The following is a 21494-nucleotide window of genomic DNA, read 5'->3' as shown; positions in this document are numbered from 1 at the left end:
TCACGTAAACTTTCTCTTTTCTCTAGGAAGCTTAGGCTTCAGATCATTTCTTGCAGAAAACCTTGATGGTGCATTCAAGGTCACTTCAGGATCTAATATTGGAGAGGCAGGAAATCAGTGAGCTAACTCAGACATTGTGAAAAGGTGAAATGTTAAATGTGTACGTCTCATGGATGAAAAAGGTGACAGATGTCAGATGGTCAAACCTGAAACCTGGACTGTCGGAGCCTCCTCAAACGCACCGAGAAGAAATGAAAATGTTGCTTGTGATGATTCTATCTGAGGCAGATCTGTGGGTTCGTTTTCACAGCATCCTGAGGCTGTTCAGTCTGTGCAAACCAGTTAAAAACCTGCAAAATGTTTAAAGTTGTTCAAATAATGCAAATCATACACACTTTGTAGTTACTATAAGCTACAAATTAGCTGGAAAAACTGCTTTCCCATGAGCCACTGGGAATGAATGTGAAACAGAGTTTGCAGCAACCTTAAATTAAAGGACAAAACTGGCTTCTTTCTAAATGTGAAACTTAGAGAGGTCTGCCACTAGTTCAGTCTCCAGTAAAGGTTCATCTCTGTCTGCAGTTGAAGTAAGTAAAGGTCTTCAAAGTTCAAACCAACTCACTTCAAATCAGGATTTTTTTTTTTTCCAGAACGTGCACACAGACACACACTGAGCGGACCACACCCTCCTGTTTGGAGAAGCACTGAGGAAGAATTTCCATGGATGTTGATCCAGACCTCTGCTGCTGACTCTGGGCCCGCCGCTGTCTGTCTTTGATCCTGAGCTCCCTCCACCAGCCTCAATGTGCTGCTTGTCTGTTTGAATCTAGTCAACACAACGGCACCGTGAGACTCTGAGCTGCTGTTCTAAGAGACTGATAACAGACTCAGTGAATGTGGTTTCATCAGAAAGGTCCTGCTCGATGTGCAGGTGGAAATGTAAAGCAGCTTAATGTGTGTTTTGTGTTGGGGGAGATTAGTGTCTGGACTCATACCTTGTTTTACCTGCTGGAAGCCTGTTCCAACATGTCACACACACCTGCAGGAGGAGGAGGTACATAAACACACACACACACACACACACACACATACGGGTGTCCTTGTTGTGCTCCACCCAGCCCTCAAAAAATACCAGAGGCAAATAGTCAATTGACAGTTCAGTGACTGTTTTACAAGCAATGGCAGGAAGACGTTGGTGTGGTTTGAGCACATGCTGACACACACACTCTCCCCCTCACACACACCTAGTGAAGCGTCTGTTTTGGAGCATGCTAAAACAGATCACTCTTTCATGCTGAACCAGGCTGACTCTGTGTACCTTTGCTCCCCAGTGGTGTTTACCTCCTCTCTGCGCTGCTCTCTCTGCCACGTCAAATGACTGCCTGGGTGCTTGGCTCGCTCCTCTGGGAGCCTCACGGCCGAAACAGCCTGACTGTGGTCACTCTGCTCTGGGTTTGAGGAGCGAGGAAACAACTGGCTTTAAAGCTTCATACCAGCTCAGGACTTTGATTCTTCGGCTGGTATTTTGGCTGAGTCTGACTGTGCACTGGAGCTCTGCTGGCAGTTGGGAGATAAACGGATGTGTTCAGGTCTGTGGAGTCAGTCAGACTGAGGACTCACCTGAGGGAGAGCAGCTGTTGGAATCTGAAGTCTGTCTTTTTTTATTGGTGCAGCTGAAAAATGAGTGGATTTCTCTATAGGGGAAGGTAAGGCTTTCTGGATGAGTCATGGAGTCGGTTTGGTTCAGTTTGGTGAACGCGTGTGGTTTGTGAACTGCAGTTGCCTTTGTGTGTGTCTGTGTATGTGTGGGTGTGTGTTCATGAATATAATGTGAATAGAAAAGCCTGTCCCCTGCAGTGAATGCAGATAAATAAAGTAAAACCAGTCTTTACTTTGTAGTAGAAGAGAGGACCTTTGTGCTGGTGTTACATAAGAACCATTGAAGCCTGAATACCTGCATGACTGGCAGCTATTGGCTGAGCCAACTTCAGTCATTTCAAAGCCAAAGCCTGAATGATCAGTGGGGGCTGCAGGTCATTTTAACCTCTTCAGGCCTGTCAGACAAAACAGTGGGTCCAACCTGCTGAAGGTTTAGTCACGTTTGATAAGTCATGTTTATTTATTAAACCTTAAACAGGTTAAGGGTTTATCTTATTCTACTCTGTCTGACTATCATATGTGCTGTGTATCATCTGATTACTGCTCCTCATGATTCAATTATTATAAGTTTTTTAGACTTTTTGTCGTCTCCACCTTGGAAGTAGGTGAAGTTCTGCCAGAAGTTTCTCCTCTGCTTCTGCAATAATTGATCAATTGGTCTCTAAACATCAGCAATAATTACAAATGACCACTACACGTTTCCAAAACTCAAACAGAGCCCTGCAAACCACAGTAACAGTTGGCTGTTTATCATCTGTGGTCGACCATCGGCTGTAATTTTTGCAGCATGTTCCACATCTTTGGCTTTAGTTGGCTCGTATCAGTGGTTCCTCAGATAACTGAGAATATTTTCAGTACTTTCCTGGGTATTTATGCCTCAGTTGAGAGTTGACGGCAGAGCGATGATGGGAAATGAGCAGAGAGATGGTGAACACCATGGAACAAAGGTCTCTGACTGGATTCAATCTGCTTTTTATGTAACATCTCAGTCCTCTCTTCAGTCAGTGGAAGTAAAAGATGACAGAGGTCTTTGTTAGACATTTCTAAAGCTTGTATTCAGGTACACACTGAACCTGTTTCATTCAGGTCATGCTGGTAATAACACAGCAGGCTAGTTTGCTCGTTTATCGTCCCATGGTGAGGTTTTTGGATCAGACTGATCAGTTATGTTTGTGGTGTGTTGAATGCATCAGTCAGTCTTTGTTGGCACTGGTTGTTTGAGGTTTGCTTGTTGAAGTTGAGTATCTATAATTCAGGAATGAAGACATTTAATACACATGACACATATCTGCTACACACAGTTTCAGTGAAGTGTTGGGTTGATAACACAGAAGTTATGAAATGTCCTCTGAGAAACTCCGGCTCAGGTTGGGAGGTGTGTTGCAGCCGTTAGTTGCATCAGTTTGTGGAAACATTAGTTAACACGGAGCTGATTTGCTGGGTTTGATGACGAGTACCAACACATGAGAGCACAAATGTTGTTCTCACGCAAACCAACAGCTCGAGCCTGTTGATGAGAGCTCTGGTGGTCTGCTGCCTCACAGCTGCTGAGGAGGTCTTTACTGTCGCCTGCTCAGCTCCTGCTGGCACACAGTTACCACCAGCTGTCATCATGTGGTCAGGCTAGCATGGGGGTCATTGTAGTAGAGAGTGGCGCACACACTCGCACCTACAGTAGGTGGTCGAGATGTTGTAAAACAAGCGAATACACTGATAGCACTCCTTTGATTCCTGCTCTGTTCAGAGACAATCTATTAGTCTCATTACATTCTCACCCAGATGTGAATCACCCTCGTCTGCCTGGTCTTCACTTTACTTAATAAATGAGGTCTTTGCAGCTTGGTGCGATCAGCTTTGACTTAATCTCTCTCATTGATTATTCATGAAAGACTCAGACAATGTGCTAATGGGGAGAAGATCAAGCCCACGTTCCTCTGATGCTAAAAAAATCCTTGTTAAGTGAATCTCAGAGGCCAAAATAGACTTTTTTTTTTTTTTACTGTTTGAGGTAAGAAAGCAGAACCTCACTTAATCAACCACTGAAGTCTGTTTATTGCAACTAACAGTCTTTATTAGGTAAATGTGACTCTATGAGTGATAAATACTCTGAGAGAACCCCTCAGGGTTTCTCCTGTTAATAAAGTTTTAAGCAGTCGGTGGAAGGATTTCATGGATTCTTCCACTCTCCGTCTTTTGTTTACTGTTTCTCCAGTGGTGAGTGATGGCTGTGTGACTTCAAGCATGCGCTGACTCAGTTTCCACCACCAGTGTGTGAGTGTGCCTGCTGTCTCTGACATGTCAGTGGGAAGCTCCCCCCCCACCAGCTCTGCTCATTCTGGACTATTTTTGACCTCCTGTGCTTTGGAGAATTAACCAGATTTTCAGTGACGTGTGAGGCCAAAGGTGGAAGAACAGTTAGTCACCATTAACCTGGAGGAACAGGTTTCAGTGCAGGGCTAAGGATCAGTGCTGCGCCCGCCGAGGAGGACACATGGGACAGTGTTGAGTCTGAGGGCACTGGGCTGATCGCTGTCTCTTGTTTCAGGCACTGTGGTGCGGAGAAACGGGCCAGGCCAAAGAGCATCGGACCAATGATGGGTAAGTGCCTCCTCAAATACATTTAAATCTCAGATTTATCTACAAAGATGTCCTTGTCTTATTTTTCCATGTATCTGCAGTATAAACACCTCAGTAGAATTTGTATCACCCTCGGCCTGATACAAGCTTCTGTGTTGACTAATTAGCTATTTGTAGGAGCTACAGTGTGTTGCAGCTATGACTCTATGAATGACTGTGTGTGTTGGTAACACCCACCACCCCGTTTATAGGTGTGTGTGTTCTCATACTTCTGTCTTTGTGAGGTCCAAATGAAGTGTTTTTAAACCTTCACAGTGAGAGCAGATTTGTGAAATGAGGAGATTTTAGATTATTTTCACATTCCGGCTGTTTGAGGACTTTGGCAGGTAAAACTGGTCTTGATCTGATTCTTTTAGTAGTGCCTGATTTTACAGGTCTTAAATGTCTCCTAATTTCCCAGAGCATTTCCTTGAAAGAACTATGTCATGTGGTACTAATAATGGGGGAAATAAGGACAATATTTTGAGAGTATAGTTAGAAACCAAGAGGAATCAAGAAGCAGATGTTAAAACCCTTGTAAATATTTCCTAAAACTTTATTCTCTGTAGTTTGAGTGTATGCTCAGCTTTTAGAAACATTTTACACATTTGAATGTTTATCTGTTTAGACGTTCAGAAAAAAAGTGTTAAAGTGATGCTGGAAAATAACTGTAAAACACTTGAACACAGTCTCAGCTTTCTTTATTTAATGACTGTAGTGTCTCAAACAGAACATATCTAATTTGCTGATTTGTGACGATGTAGTTTTGGTTTTGGTGAAATAGTTTAATATCTTTGTGTGATTTGATCAGATGAATATGAATCCCATATGTGGTGTTAGAGTCAGGACGTGGTTAGCCTAGCTTAGCATAAAGTATGAAAGTAGTGGGAAACAACTTTCTTCCATTTGTAACGTGGGTTTTATTTTCGTGCAGTTTTCTATCATTCCTGTCAGTCGTGATGACATTTGACTTATCAGCTTCATCATACAGAAACTGAAAACACAAGCCATCAGACCAGTTGGCGAAAGTTTTGTTTAACTTTACTTTCAAGTAAGCTGCTGAGTTAAATGTTTTCATGACTACATGTCAGATGAAGGTGCCCGTGTCCTCACTTCAACCTCAGCTTATGTCCAACGTCAAACCTGAAATAAAACTCACACTCAGCTTGGAGACATAATGCACTTTTTATGGGTTTACAGTTCAGGTGTGATTTGGTTCAGAACAGAGTTGGGTAAATGGATTTTGTCAGTGAGGTTCCTCACAAGTAAACTCACACAACACGTGTATGTGTTTGTGTAGCTGTGCGTCATTCCTATCAGTGTTGTGTAATACTTCGTACCCTGGCCTGCAGGCGCTGTAGTAGTTAACATCTTAGGCTCTGATCCAGAACCGTCCACCTTCATGTAACAGGGCGGCTTTTTAATAATATTTAATGTGCCGCAATTTTAAAGAACCGTCAGAAATCTGAATTCTGCCAGTGCAGTCTTAATTACGCCCCTCCGGACCTGGCCCTCCATCACCCCCACCCCGTTTCTACCGCAAACCGATTGGCCCTGCTTTTAAAGGAATAAAACTCAAACTATTGCACAAATCCCTCCTGTATGGCGTTTTCTGGGAATGCTCCTGGCTCTCTAGAGAGGATAAGTTTGGCTTTGAGACGTCTGAAGGCCTCTGGAAGTGTTTCAGCTGGATGAGAATATACTGTGTCGGTTCTGTGTGTGTGGACACGGCCCATATATATCCAGGTTTAATAGGGTTATAATGAGGCAAGGGTTGATCAGCACGTCTCAGAGATGCTGCTCAGAAAGCCCGGAGGTGTTTAGATTTCAGCCCCGTACTGTTAGACTGATGATTCTCAGTAACAGTGGAACAAGTTTAATGTTGGTCGTCAGGATTTATGAGGTTTTTTAAACAGTGTGGTTTACAGATGAAATGCATTTATTTGCAACACAGTCCACCAGACCAAACTGTTCTGTGTTTCTGCTTTTTCTGATTGTTCTTCCAATGAAAACACATTTGTCAACAAAACAATCCCCACTCAGGGTTCACTTATTTGCTTATTCTGGAGCTGTCAAGCGTATCAGATGGTCTTCATCAGCAGGTGGAATCTGGAATGAACCGTCAAGCTCAGATTTAAGTCAACATGCATGACAGTTTGAGTCTGAATCACTCATTCAACGTGGTCCTCTTAGTGTTTCAGACTAACTCTAAACTGCTGATTCTATTGATACACTCTTCTACAATAGGTCGACCTGTCCTTTGCCTCTTAGGCTGCATACAAGCTGCACTAATAACCCTCTAATTGGCTGCTCTTTGTTGTGGGTGTCAGTTGCCTGACGGGAAAATCTGCAGACATTATGCAGGTCTGAAAAAAAGAAACGACTACTTTGTTCCTATGGTGTAATTTCCTAGATTGGTATAAATGCAGGTTCTCTGTTTATTTATTTCCTTCCAAGTATGAAACCAAACCTACGTACATGCACGTTGTTATCAAGGAGGAAGGTCATTAAAAAAAAAGAACAATGGAGAAAACTTGTTGGACAAACTAAAGTCCAGCCTCTAATTAGTGTCAGATGGTGCTGGAGCTACAAACCAGAAGGTAGACCAGGTGGTTCCTCAGTGAAAGATGAAATAAGAGAAAATGAAAGGATCAGACTGTATGCAAACTCATTCATTTGCCCACCAAACAGCACAGAGATTAAAGATGTATATATGGCTCTGAAATGAAAAAGTAAAACAGCTTTACAGTAAAAAAATAACTAAGCCTCTCAAACTAAAAGCTGAGGTTATAGGTTAATAATCTCCTCCACTGGAATAGTAAGAATATCTCTGGACGCTTGAACTGTCTCCAACGGCTACGTCTGCTCTCTACACATTCTCTTTCTAAAAGATTTACTTATTTACGTCTTTCTTCTTCTGTCTGTGCAGATTTCTCTTGTGATGAGACAGATAAAGGCCCACCAGTACAGATGCACAGCCTCAGAGAGTTTGAACAGGTAAGAGTTTTCTTCTTGTGTTGCTGGAAAATAACTGATGACGTCTGTATGTAAATGAGATCCCACTAATGTTGGTGTGGCTGTGTCTCAGATGTGTCCTGGCTTGTCTCTGCTCTGCAGTAATGACTGTGTAGGTGTGTTTGGGAAGATGATGTGGCAACTTAATCTCTGCATGACTCAAAGAGTTTCCTCCTCTCCTGCTGCTTCTCCACAGTCCCTGTCCCTCTGTCTCTCATTCACACTGTAGTCACTGTGTGCTCACTGACATGGATAATAAGGATGTTGCGCACCAAATTTGTATCTGGTATCCACACTTCCCACATACACTGATACAGCTGCACAGTGCACATTTAGAGGTCTGTTTAAAACAGAAAGACGTGATTTACAGCTGAAGGACTCTGCATTAAGAGAATATGATCTGCATCCCAGCTTTCCTCCAGTGTTCCTGTATCTGGAGCTTTTCATGAAGATGCAGTTTTCACCAATAGCTGGTGGCTGACACCAACTGAAACTGGTGATTGCCGGGTGTTAGGAAAAGGCTCGAGTGTTTTAATGGAGTCGAGTGCTGTGTTTTGGACAGATGGAGAACCCAGAGAAGAATGAGATAATATCCATAAGTGGATCTTTTCTCTGCCCCAGTAGCAGACCTGTGGATGAACTCAGGACATCACCACCAGACAAATGTGTTGTTTAGAGGACATTTTTCCACCAGTCAGAACAGAGCTTCTCCAAAACACTCTCCATCTACCAGCAGAGTTCTCAAGTTGTGATTTCTGAGGTTTAATCTTTGTTCTGTAGTGTTGTTTTCTTAGTGTGGGCACAAACTTTAAGAGAAGTAAACACTCGTACAACAACTCAACAGCAGCTTCAGAAGTTTCCATGATTGTGGCAAATGCCTGACACAAATACAGGATCAAACATGAAAGGGAGGTTTATGATTAAATCAAAGAAGACTACATATGCAGACATATTTTTAGAAGTTGGAATAAAGCAGTGTACATGAAAAGCCACAAAGCTCAGTTCACTGTGTCTGGTTGGTTTTGAACTGAGGAGATGAGAGGCGTAGTTTTCCTCTGGTTCTGATTCTGTGCCACAGTAATGGATTCTGGGAGATTTGCCAGGTGCATTTTGGGTCTGATATAACTCTGGAGGTGCTTGCTGCAATTACTCTGTTCCCCTTTTAGTGAAGGACAGAGCTGCAGAGGGGGAAGGTGGTGATTGTAGTAATGTTGGATTAATGTGGAGAGCTTGGGCTGTTTTGGAAAAAAAAGGTCAAACGATGTGAAAGATGAAACTACAACAGGATGAGCTCGAATCCACTAAACTCTCAGACTGATTCTGAGTCATAACGCAGCAGAAGAAGCAGGCTGTGCTGTAGTTTTTCACCTAAAGGCCATTTTGACGTTTTAAACAGGTGGTAGTTTATAGAATTAAGAGGAAATATTTTAAAGGGTTTGCATCACACCTCATTTTACATCACTTAAACTCTTGTAAACTCTGGCATTGCCTGTAAAGAGTAGGAGGTACAACTATACGTCTTCAAGGGTCTGCTCAGCTCCTTGTAACAAAGACATGACCTATGTTGATGCCAAAAAACTGAGTGGATCCGAGGTTATTCTCAATCTATCAATCAATCAAAATTCCATTTTGGGGAAGAGGGCAACTCTCTCAGCACAGTTCAGGTCATTTACACTGAGATGCCTCAGAACGGTGCAGTAAAACTCAGGCACTGACAGTCTGACTCTGGGGGACAGATTCACTTTGAGCAACCCTGCAAATGTTAAAGAAAACGAGAGGCGTTCTTGGTTGCGTGCCTGACTGTATGAGCCTTCTTCAGTCTTAGAGGCTGTGGGCTCTTCCATTGTGAAGACTGCGGTTTGGTCTTTGCTGCTGCGTGCTCATTAAGGTGCTGTGCTCCTTTCATCTCACAGATATCCAGTAAATATCTCTATCCCAGAGGTGATATATGCTGTACACAGTACATGACAGAAAGTCTGGATATCACCGTCTTACAGCTCAGTCTGGATAAAGAGGGAGATTTGTCATCTACAGGAAATAAATGTGGATGATAATTAAGGTGTTAACTTGCAGACATTGTATAATATCACCTTTGAATTCTAATGTTCTGACATGTTAGTCAATAAAACACACAAATTAGGACTAAACATTTAGTTGTGTATGTGCCTGCAGCTGAATATTCTGTGACGTGTATATAAAGCTGAAATCAGTTTCTCTGTGGCAGTAAGAGGCAACAGAAATGATTATAGAACTACAGTAAAGATGGCGGTGCTGCTGGAGGGCTGAAGTTCTCCAACATGTGGAAACCTGCTGTTGATTTAAATCAGCCGGCACAGTGTTCCATATGTAACTGTGCTGATTTTCAACATTTCTCATGCTTGAGTGGACTTGACTGGCATTTTTCACCGGGACAGGTGTGACATTTTAATAACCAGGTATTTATGCAGAATGTCTCCAGCCACGGGGACAGTGTTGGTTTAAGTGTTACAGGATACTCCAACATAAAGAGATCTTTATTCATTAAATAACATTCTGGATATGAGTTTTGGGCGGATGAATGCATCTAAAAGCTTTAAGATGAAGCTGTAGTCCTGTATTTTCAGGAGTAAGCTGAACTCTTGGCTGCTTGGTTTGAGGCTACGTTACAGCTTTCCTTTGAAGTTTTCTATGAGTTTCCCACTGAGGGATGAGGGGATGAGTCATGCTATATGCAGACATACAGTACAGACAACAGACTGGGAGGCAACTTAAACACTGGCTTTGTACGGACCGACGAGGAAAAATAGGCTGAGACTGCTGATGTTGTGTGTGAATTATAGTCGATGTGTTGCAGACCTGCAGAAATCCCTTAAAGGAGCAGACCACTGTTTTTTTTCTTCCATGTTTGAGACCATTTACTACAAGTCACAAGTCATGTATATTTTAAATTGCTCTAATGTTTACATGTATTTTCCTGTCTTTGTTAAAGCCATTGATGAAGCTAAAGAAGCTCGTCTCTATCAGCAGATTTCTGAGCGACATCTTCAGAGATACTGGGAGCTCGTGAGGACATTAACATGAAAAGATGTTTCTGTGCCTAAACTGTGTAAAAAGCAAAAGTAATGAGAGGGACATGTTGAATATCTCAGACAGGAAACCTGCCCGTTAGCTCAGAGAGCAGAATTAGCCGTTAGCTCCAGTGATCTGGTCACAGCTCCAGGTTTTATGAAGCTGTGGAAACTGCAGGAATAAACTTCAGCTTTAAGGTCAGGCAGCTCACACTGTCACTGTGTGTTAATACACTGCTAAGACTCTGTGTTTAGAGCTTCAGTGTGTGGCTCTGTTAGTCCAACAGACTGATGGCTTTGGATGGAAAATGTGTCGTGTTGTTTTGCTTAGGAGTCTCTTTTCATGATCAGTGTGGCTGATCAATAATGCTGATTTATCAGGAGTGACGTTCTGCCTGTTCACACTGCAGTCATCTCTAATACCAGTTTGTGCATCAGTGTAGCACTGGCAGATATCAGGGAAAGACTGAGCTCTAAATAGTAATTTCAGAATTTTAAGGGTCATTAAAACGTCTGTATACAAACATACACTGTTCTAACTTTGCAGAAATGTCTTCTACTCAAAATCAGCGCTCACTTCCTTGATTGTTTGCATACAGAGAACCCATCTGTCACTGTCAGGTCTTGTGGTGTCCATGTACTCAGTAAAGCCCTGTGTACTGGTGTCTTCTCATATACAGGCTCCACTGTTCTCTGACAAGAACTGAACTGAGAGGAATTTATAATGACAAGCTGGCACACTTAACTGTGGGAAGGCTCTGGGATTCATAGCAAACCAGATGATGATAAACTGTCTTTACAAACCTCTGCCATCGCAGAGGTTTCTCTCTCAGGTCAATGTTCCATGTCCATACGTTGTAAAGGACAAATTCCACATAACTTTGGAGAGACTCCATGGAAGCTCTGTCTTTTCCTCGTCCTCTTACAGATCAACCATGGAGGATTCAGCAGTGGAAATAGTTAAAGTTTTGATAGCATTCTGTAGACGGTTCAAGCTTGTGGTTGGTTGTGGTTGTGATTGGTTGATTGTGAAGGGGACGTTACATCTCTGGTTTAGCTAATCCGGTGAAAAAGTGGCTTTTAACACCAGTGAAAAAACAAACCTGATAATCACTGTAATGGACTTTGGATGGACGTCAATGCAGAAAATTCAGAAACTGAGAAATCTGGCAAGAAACTACATAAAGCTCTGTTAACAGTGAGACTTTCAGGCCAGAGCTCAGAATGAGATTTATCTGATTTCCATCAGCGGGCTGGAGTATTTACAGTTCAGACTCTCAAACCATAACAAACGGAAACAACTGATTTTCAATATAGAGCAGAGACATAACAGTCAGGCTCTTGTCTGAAAAATTTCCACATTCTGACGGAGCAGATTAAAGTTTGTTGACCTTTTTTTGCCACTGTAGTTTTACATTAAGTTTTTCTGACAGTGGTAGCGTACGTTGGTCCTCTCATCTTAATAGAGCAGTCTGGATTATTGAATCCAGGTTATGTTTGACTCTGTGTGTGTGTGTGTGTGTGTGTACAGTTTGTCCTCTCTCCACATTTGCGTCAGTTTAAAGAATCAATCTTCCCACCGGCTGGTTGGAAGAAACATGAACCTGCCAGAGCAGCGTTTGTAACTGTCAAACATCCACGCTCTGTAGTCCTGAGGTTTTCAAAAAGAAAAAAGAAAAATCACCCAATCAAAATGCCCCTTTCTCAAATGGCCTTTATTAGTCCACAGGAGAAATTGAAAGCACATGGCTGCCTATAAATGTGAATTCAAACCGACCACAGAGACACTTAGATTGATAGAAGAAGGGGGAGGATTGCGTATAATTTTGGCCATTAAAACCTCAGGACAAATTAGGGTTGTTAATCTGTTATTCTGCCCTCGGTCTCAGTGTTCACTTCTAAAAAGCCACATATGCTATGAAAGGTCTGTCAGAGTTGGATTACCATTACCAGAGTGGCAGTAATGGACCATATTCAGACCCAGAACATCTGATCCTGCAGCTGACAGCAGGGATGAAGTGAGCATGCGATTAAAATGGCACATTTCTTTTAATTCCTGTTATCTCCAGAGTCTTTATCTCCTCCTCGCTTCTTGTGCTCTCCTAGTTTTTGTTGTGGCATTTGAAAATAGGTCAGAATAATGTGTGTGTGTGTGTGTGTGCATGAGTATATATGATCAGCCCTCAAGCTGTTGGCTCTGATTCACTGCTTTATGCAGCTGGTACCTCCAGCACTGCACAGCAACACACGAGAAACAGGAGCAGTGATGAAGAGACGATGGTGAATATTAACTACAGTGATGCTCTGTCGGTTAGCATGATGTTAAAATGTCAAATTTAACAGTGAGGAGAAGAAAAGCTGAGCTCATATAACAGACACCATGTCGCTTCTGAACAAAGACAATTTAGTGTCATAAAATAGCAGCCACACAGTGTGGGAGACAGCTGCTGTAAGAAGGAGCCACTGAGTTCTCCAGTGGTTGCTATGGCTTTCGAGGAGGTTGCTAGGGATTCAGTTACTGGTTGCAGAGCGATAACTTGTTTGTTGCTAAGGCCCAGTTCAGACTACGCAAATTAAGCCCAACTGTGACACAGTGTTGTTGTTGTTGCACACAAATTTCCAGCATTGAGCCTGAATATGAACATCAGGGATGAAGAACAGGCCTTGTAGTGTGACGATGAGCGACATCCTGACAAAAAGTCTAGCACGGCAGAATTATTTGCATTTTCCTGCCTAGTGAATTCATGGCGCTGTGATCGCCTAACCTGACATGTGAAAGACAAAAAACGGTGTAGTCTGACCCCAGTTTAAGGTATTAGCTGGTAGATATTTTTATTTAGGTCGACAGGAGAGAGGTGAGAGGAAACAAGGAGACCGAGGCGGAACTAACGTTCAGTTAGTCCTGGTTGTAATCAAACCATAAACATGGTTTAGGTCACTGCAGTGATCCAGGCTGGGACCTCTCATTGGGTTTAAACAGGGTCCTGTAGCATGATCATGTCAGCCTTTAAAACCAGGACACATCTCCTTTTAGGAAACAAGGAGCTCGTTTTCAAATCCCAAATTAGCAAAACACGCCTGACAATAATGGAATGAAAAATCTAATCCATTTTATCAGGAGGGGGCATAAGATCTGTTATCAGAGGGGAACAGAACAGGAAATATAAGCTGAGCAGCTTTTCTTAGAACAAATATTCTCAGACTGTTCTCTTTTATTTCAGGAAACACCGTCCATATCCACACTGGCTCAATGATATTGAAGTATGATACAGATTTCCGCCTCCCGAGTTTTCTCAAATCTCCCACTAAGAATAGATATTGATGCCAGCCTGTCTGTCTGTGCCCTTACTGACCTACACTGCAAAAAATCTGGAGTTAAGTGATTCTTGTTTTTTTAATGTCAAGTTAAAAAATTAAAAACATGTTTCTTTACAGAAAATAATTGGAAAGTAAGTTATGTTATGTGTCCAACTTAAAAGCTCTGAATGCATCGTGTCCCATCTCCACTGACATAAGACACACACAGTAGACTCTGGTGTGATCACAACAATAAGACGTGGAGTGTGTTTTTTTGCAGTGTATCCGCTGGATGAGCTGATGAGCGTTAATGGACGTGCTGACAGCACAGGAGTCAGTTTTCACCGCAGCAGCACTCAGACAGGCTGCAGATCAATACACAGCAGCTCAGCTTTCAGCTCAGCTCAGCCAGCAGATCTGCTCAAATGAGCTGTCCTCCACACACACACACACACACACACACACACACACACACACACACACACAAATGCTCTCAATGGACAGTTCTAACAATGAGCTGGACGGGCATGTAATTTGCTGTTTTACATCACATTTACTCTAAAATGTCTGGTATGTGCATTGGCAGACACACACACACACACAATATCCTTTTGTTATACATCATGTGACAGCATGCACAACACATTTTTGTCATTTATCAAAAGAGCACCACCAGCAATAACTTGCAGTAGAGCCTGGAGAGAGATCAATAACTGTTCAATTATTGCGTCTCAGTATCGATTATACAATATGCTGCTTGATATTGTTTGATTTTATTGTTGGAATATTGTGATATCTCCTCCCAAGTGTTGAATTTCCAGGACTTTAGTAAAACTTTTTTAGCTGGATGATGGTGTGTTTACATTTTTGACGTTTTGGTTGTGTTTGGTTTTTTTTGCTGATGCAGATATGTTCATACATTAAGCAGTGATAGCTGTTTATGATATCAGCTGAGGAGGTTCCTGCACAACTACACAGGTGACAAAAACTCTGCAGTCACTTGATCTCCACCCAGCTGAACACCTATGGGAGCATTTGGACTGACTTGTTAGACAGCCATCATCAAAACACCCAATGAGAGAATATCGTTTGGAAGAATTCAGCGAAGAAGTCGCCTTTAGGTGTCAAAAAGTCAGAGGGTTCAGCAGCAGGTTCTGATCTTGAGGTTCGTCTAACAGGTTAAACTGACTGTGCTCCTGAGTATTTCTTTTAACTTCTATAAACGTTTTTAAACCCAGTACACACAGAGGAATTATTGGGGAAAAAGTACAATGCTGGATTTTGACCACAGTCATCTTTACTTACTTACAAACTTCACATAAAGACATCATCAGCCGACCCCCAGAGGATTTTCTTTATGGGTAGTGACTGGTGTTGAGTTCCACACAGGCTTCACTGTACGCCACTAGCGCCACCATCTGGAAAGAAACAGAGCCTGACTAAGTGAGTGGTACACTGGTAGTCCGAGCTCGACTTAGCTAATTGATCCCAGGCATGTGCAATAAATTCGTGCTCCTCTCCAGCGGGTCAGAGAAGACATATTGACTTGATCATGGCGTCAGTCATGGATGATAATTGTTCAGTTAAAGTGTACAGTAATCTGCTCCCAACACACTCCCAGCAGTAACACAGCCGCTCCGACTATTAACGTCAGGCTCCGGCTGGAAACGCCTGACAGACGGTGTGTCTGCGCCTCTTACTTTGTTCCTAGAAAGTATGGTGGAAGAACTCGTATGTAAGAGTCTTCACATATTCTCCAACACCTCGACATGACTTCATACCTGACACAGTGTGCGTGAGGTTGTGTCATACACACTTGTACATATTTGTATGTCCATGTTTGTTCTATATGGTTTACAGAAATATCCATTGTGTGTTTTTCTGTTCATCAGAACGTATTTATGTGTTATATTTCAACAGCCCCCCCTGCCCCCGAACCCACAGATCATATGGAAACAGTTACAAACAAAAAAGGCAAAAGAAGAGAGAGAGAGAGAGGAAAAAAGTATTTTTATGAATCAGTCTTGTAGTTAGCGGCAGGCCGGATCCTGCAATTACCCTGACAGTATAGCCAGCCTTTAATGCCGGGGTCAGAGAGGCAGAGAAACCACAGTCTGTATATCCTCTGTACATCTGACCAAGTGCTATACAAGACAGTAAACATTACAGTAACATTCACATGACTGAAACCGCTGTTCATGGCAGCGTGTTCAGGCAAAAACATGTAAACCATTAAAGAACAGAGAAGAAAATGTTTAAGGCTGTATCAGTTATGATAACATCTTAATCACCGCTAAGACCTGCGACTCTGCTGGAAACAGCATGACAAGAAAAAAAAGTCAGTGAATGCATCCAACATGTCTGCATGCAGTAAATACAGCAGATCTAACAACAGCAACAACACAGCTCCGACCTTTTCCTTTAGGTTTAATTCCAGAAGTGGTTTAACCAGCAAACCAGGTGACGCTGGTCTGATGGCTTGTGTGGTTGTTGTGTGGTAAAGTATCTTGGTTCAAAAGGTATAAAAACATTCACATAAGTAACTGAACTTTAATAAAACAGCTGAAAATCACAGATAATAAAGAATGACTCGTCCTCTCTAAACATGCATGTAAATGCTCACACGATCAGGTGGGAGTTTCTTACATTTCACTGCAGCTGTTGATAAATGCATCTCATTCTTTACTTTTAGTGAGCACCTTTCTCAAGTTGGCTTCAGATCCTCTGAAGAAATGTGTAATTCTCAGAGGTTTGATGAATATGAGCATGTAAAATGTTATCAGAACTGATAGGAGTGAGACACAGGTTGTAAATGATATCTCCAGCACATTCCTTATGTCAGCAGTGCACCATGAAATACATCTTCTGAACTGTAAACACTCACCTCATGTAGACCTGAAATGTGTCTTTACAGTCAGTGTTTGCCAGCTGTTTCTTTAGCTTTACTTCAAATGGACTCCTGCAGCTCTCCATTTGAATGTTGTCTTCCCAGCACTCACGTGTTTGCTAAAATATGGCCTGAGCCACGACCATCTAATGCTGGTGCATTTGAGTTATTCTTCATTGAAGAGAGAGGTCCAGCAGGTTAAGGTGAGGCAGTAAAATGCTAAACACCACTCAGCTCCCAGATTCAAACAGGAAGCCCCTCCCACAGAGACAAACCACTGTGTTTTTAAAATTAATGAACAATAACATGCGACATTTCCACTGAAAAAACACACAGAGCACGTCAACACATCCTCCTTACTGTATTAAAACAGAAATATTTACAGTGTACGTGGTTTAAGGTACACTTAAGAATCATCCTCCACACTAACATGTACCCCCTCCCCCCGTGTTGAACCCCATGTGGTACAGTCTGAGGTCTCCCCTCTACTTATTCCTTTAGATTCTCCCACTTCCTGTTTGGCTGTTCTACCTGCAGTTAGCAGGTATGTCAGAGATTCAGTTCATACATTTGAAATCATTAACATGTAAACTGTTGCTCTGTACACTGAAGGGACCAGAAAAAGTTAGGTTAGCATCTTCTAGCCACCCGAGCTAACACTAATGCTAGTCTCACCGGTCCTGGTCTTCACTCTGCAGCTGGATACCAACAGTGAGGAGGTGAGAGACACACATACACTCCACCATCTTGGCTTTAGCTTGAGGGTCAAAGGCAGGTGTTTAAATAATGACACAGTCACATTATCTGTCTGTATAACATTTCTACAGAACTGTTTCCACCAGCACAACAACAGTGTGATGTTCACTTGCTGCTGATTTCTTTTTGACATAATGCTGTTTGTATTCATCATTATTTGATCATTATTTCTTTCAGTTTTCTGTGTTTTTTACAACAGTAAACTGAGCACTTCCTGTGTATGTTTCAAATTAAAAGCTTCCCAGGAAAAGGAGGATGTACTCCCTTTTGGTGTTGGAATGCTTTTAATGTGAAAAGATCTGTTGAGTTTCATTCAAATCTTTCTAAAATGAAGTGGAATTAGTGAGAACAGCATTTCTGAGAGGAGAGACTCAGAGCAGCAGACTCTGTTTTACTGTGGAAATGTACATTACAGCCTGTTGAGTATATGAAGACAACAGGTAAACATGGAGGAGGGTTGAGTTTGTATCGACAGCTAATGAACACAGGAACAGATGTCTCTCTAGTTCGGTAAATACAGGCCACTGTAAAAAAGACGATCTTATGTGTTGCCTAAACACAAGCCAACGCTTCAGCTGAATAAGATTGAAAAACGTTTGTCTTAAACAGGGAACTATCAGTAAGAAAAGAGTTGGACAGGGTATTTACTGTATTGCAGTCTGTTAAAGAATGTCCTGTTCTTGTTCTTTCCCCTGCAGAGAGAGCTTTTTTTATAAGGATCAGCATCTAATCAGAATCAAACACGTAGGCTTTAATGTTACACAAATGAGAGCAGAAAGCTTTGGACAAACACTCAAAGTACAGAACGTTTCTCAGGCCAAGAAACACAAAGGATACAAAAATCAAATGTTGGTGCATCACTCCTGCTCGCCTGAAATCCGCCGACAGACTGGAGCGTTATCCTCCAAACTGCCACAGAGCTGGCCAGTGTGATGCTTTTCTATCCAAAACACCTCTTCATTAGTGGAGGAAATTGAATATAGATTTTTACAAGGTTTCTTTTGTATCTTTTTAGTCTCACTGCTCCAACCGTTAGTAGGTGTGTTTCCCATCAGCCGGCTGGTTGTTGTAGCTTATTACTGATGGACTGACTGATGGTCTCCATTTGTTATTGTTTTATAGAGTCTCTCTCTGGGCTGGTAATGGCCAGATCTGCGTGTAATCAAAGCCATCTCTTCATCTGCTCTCCTCCACCCTTCTCTCTCTTTTTTCCTTCTCTCTCACAGATACATTCTGCAGATTCTCACTTTGTCTCTTTCCCTTCTTCTTCTCCTCTCCCTCCTTTAAATCTCTTTCTCTTTTTCTCTGTTGGGATAACTTATAAAAGGTTGTGAAAGAGCGACATGTGCGGAGCAGACCTCAGAACAGACAACCTTCTTTTTCCTCCCACCCTCCCCTCCCCACATACCAGAGAAAACTCACCCACTTGCCAGAGAAAAGGGGAGGAAAAATTTATGTTTGAAAAAAAAAAAAAAATCCCAACTTGGAACTGGTCTGAACGCACCCATGTGTCATCATTTATTTCCAATGCAGGGTTCCTGGAATCAGCGCATTAGAATGGGGTGTTGAAATTGAGAGTTTTTCTGCTGTACTTCGGGGACAGGTGCTTTTTGGTAAAAACCCTCTGACTTATCTGTGATTGAAGGAGCCTTTAAATGGAATAATTGCTAGCAGAGGGGAAAAATGAAGACCAGGAGCAGCGAGAGAAACTCCTGAATTTCAACAGCCACTTGCTTTTTGTATATGAGCTCTTCCTTCTTGTCTCTTTCAGTCTCTTACTCCTGTCTCTCTGTTTCCACGTCTCCTTTACACTCCTCCACTTCCTCTTCTATTGTCTGTCACTGACATCCTCAATAGACTTCTATGAACTGAAGCTCTACTCTGCTTCTTTTCCTTCATTATCATTCTGCTGCGTCCTTCAGCATGTTCTCAAACCTGAGTAGATTGTGAATAACCCTGTTTTCCTGTTCAACATGACTCAGACACATGTTGTTTAAGAGATAACTATGAGCTGATTCCACTAACAGGTATTTAATATATCATATCCCTCTGTGCCACAGACCACAATCCCACATACATGTCCTGCTGCACATACGAGTGCATGTGGATTAATCCATCGCTGAAAATAGTCCCCAACAAATCTACTGTTTCCTCCTGTCCAGGTAAAAACTACAGTGAGCAGCTGAGCCTTTCCTAAAAATGAAAAAATAAGTGCATGTACTGGTGATTGACTGTGGTGACAGGTCTACAGCAAAGATTCTGTTCTGTGGAAGCCTGCTGTTGAGTTCAATCGACTCCAACAAAAACTGGACGATACCCCCGATAGAAACGTGTGATATTACTGGGAATATGCTCTATGGTTTTTAGTGAGAAATGCAGCCAGTTGGGTCTCAAGTCGATGTAAGTAGATGTCATGTCCTTCTTTCCTAATTCATTAAGATGATGTAACCTCTTGATGTTTAAGAAAGGAAAAACAATTAGTTTTTTCATTCTTTTGACTCCGTATCCGCCCTTATTTTTTTCTGAAATAGAAATCCCCCGTGAGTCCATGACATGGCAGTAATCCCCGTTTAAAAACATATCAGGAGTTTGTTCTCTCTCTCTTTAACGGCTCCGGCACGAGTACCCTCTCCACCTTGTGAAAATATTTTCTCTCGCCAATGAAACATTAGAATTGAACCATCAAACCCTGCGTTACAGAGCCCGCTGTTTTCGCCCCCGCTGGGTGAGGCTGAGTGGAGCTGGACTCATAGCAGCACTGTTCCAGTGTTCTCCAGAAACCTTGTATCTCCAACACAACCTCTGTCCAACATGTGTTAACCTCCTGAACACTAATCCTCCCCCTGAATGTCTCCTTAAGTAGTTTACTAAAACATTTTCCACAAATACATTCACATGCTTCAGTACGTAGCCCTGTCTGGGGTCATGCACGATCCTCAGCTCTGTGTTTTCTGGGTAAAACACGTTTCATGCTTCTGAAATGTGGATCAGGACCCTTTCCTGTGGGTAACTCAGTCAATTGGATTTGATTGTTGATGATTTGACACTAACCGTCATTATTCTGCTCTTTAAAACTAGTTTCAAAGTTATGTGGAGCCGCTTTGAGAACAACCACAGCAAAGAGTTCAAGCTTATTCCCAGTTATCTGGATCATTACCAAGGCTTCTCAGGTGAAGCCCAAACATGAAAACACTTTTAGATGCAAATGATTTTCCAAGAAGAAGAATACATTAGCTTGATACTAGACTAATCCAACAGTAATTATTTGGTTCACAGGGAGTATCAAACCAGGGAAAGCTGCATGCCAAACTGAATGTACTGGCAATTTGGGACTAAAACATCAACTGTTTCCCTCCTGAAATATTCTAGTTGTCTTTTGTAACGTCACTTTAAATCATTTCTCCAGATCCTTCCTCCTGACATGTTTGGTATCTTTGGAAACAGTAGGTCTATGAGGAAAATTAGAAGGAAGGTTCTGTAGGTTTGGACGATGGATGTTAGCCTTCATCCATTTGTAATAAGTAATTTTAAAACTGGTGAAAATTCCAGTGGAGTTCAAGCAGTTTCAGAGTCCTGGGACCGAGCAGAACTATTGTAGTAAATCTGTTGAATGTAAAAATTAAATGCAGTGTGGAAAAGTGGGGAAAGTCAGGCAGGGGGTTTTCAAGCTGTGGAAAGTTGACCTTTTGGAGATAGCAGGTTTCTGCAGGGCACAGACGATTGGCAGGTAACTAACAAACCCAGAAGGCTGAGTGTAGCCTGGCTCAGATCAGACCGGCCCAGCCTGCGCCAGCCAGTGTTGAGTAATGCTGTTAGTAAATACCAGGCCAATTATTGCTAACGAGGGCCTAATTGGAACCAGATGAACATTTATTGAATTTGTCAGAGAAAGGTAGAGTGGAGATAGCTAATGAAGTGCAGCCGCAGCGCCGGGCCAGGCAGCCAGGCGCTGGGGGAATGCATAATTCACCTGGCAGTGCCAAGATGTTTTCCCATGTTTGTGGTTTTATACTCATTTAATTCTGCAGAGACATTATTTATTAAAAAAAAAAAGAAGTAAGTCTAAAGGGAAAAAAAGTTGATTTTATTTGCCGGTCAATGCAGTTAAACTTCATTCCAAAAAAGCTGGAAATTGAATTCTTGGAGGCGAGCTGTCGATGTGTCCCTCAGCGTGAATTCCATCCAGATAGTTTCTGAACCCTGAAATTTCAAGTCCT

General features: G+C 42.2%; 1 protein-coding gene across 1 annotated transcript in view; it reads left to right on the top strand.

The window, feature by feature from the left end:
• The first annotated feature begins 1099 nt into the window (after nt 1–1099).
• Nucleotides 1100–21494, top strand: part of pde4dip (phosphodiesterase 4D interacting protein) — a 71922-nt gene continuing 51527 nt past the window's right edge. The window contains 3 exon segments of the mRNA XM_018676749.2: nt 1100–1706; nt 4205–4257; nt 7205–7272. Of these exon segments, the coding sequence (XP_018532265.1) occupies nt 1681–1706; nt 4205–4257; nt 7205–7272 (147 nt within the window). The 5' untranslated portion in view covers nt 1100–1680.

The sequence above is a fragment of the Lates calcarifer genome, linkage group LG17 (assembly GCF_001640805.2).
Source record: "Lates calcarifer isolate ASB-BC8 linkage group LG17, TLL_Latcal_v3, whole genome shotgun sequence".
Classification (NCBI taxonomy): Eukaryota; Metazoa; Chordata; class Actinopteri; family Centropomidae; genus Lates; species Lates calcarifer.
The sequence above is the reverse complement of the archived record's forward strand: the minus strand, read 5'-3'. Positions and strand labels throughout refer to the sequence as shown.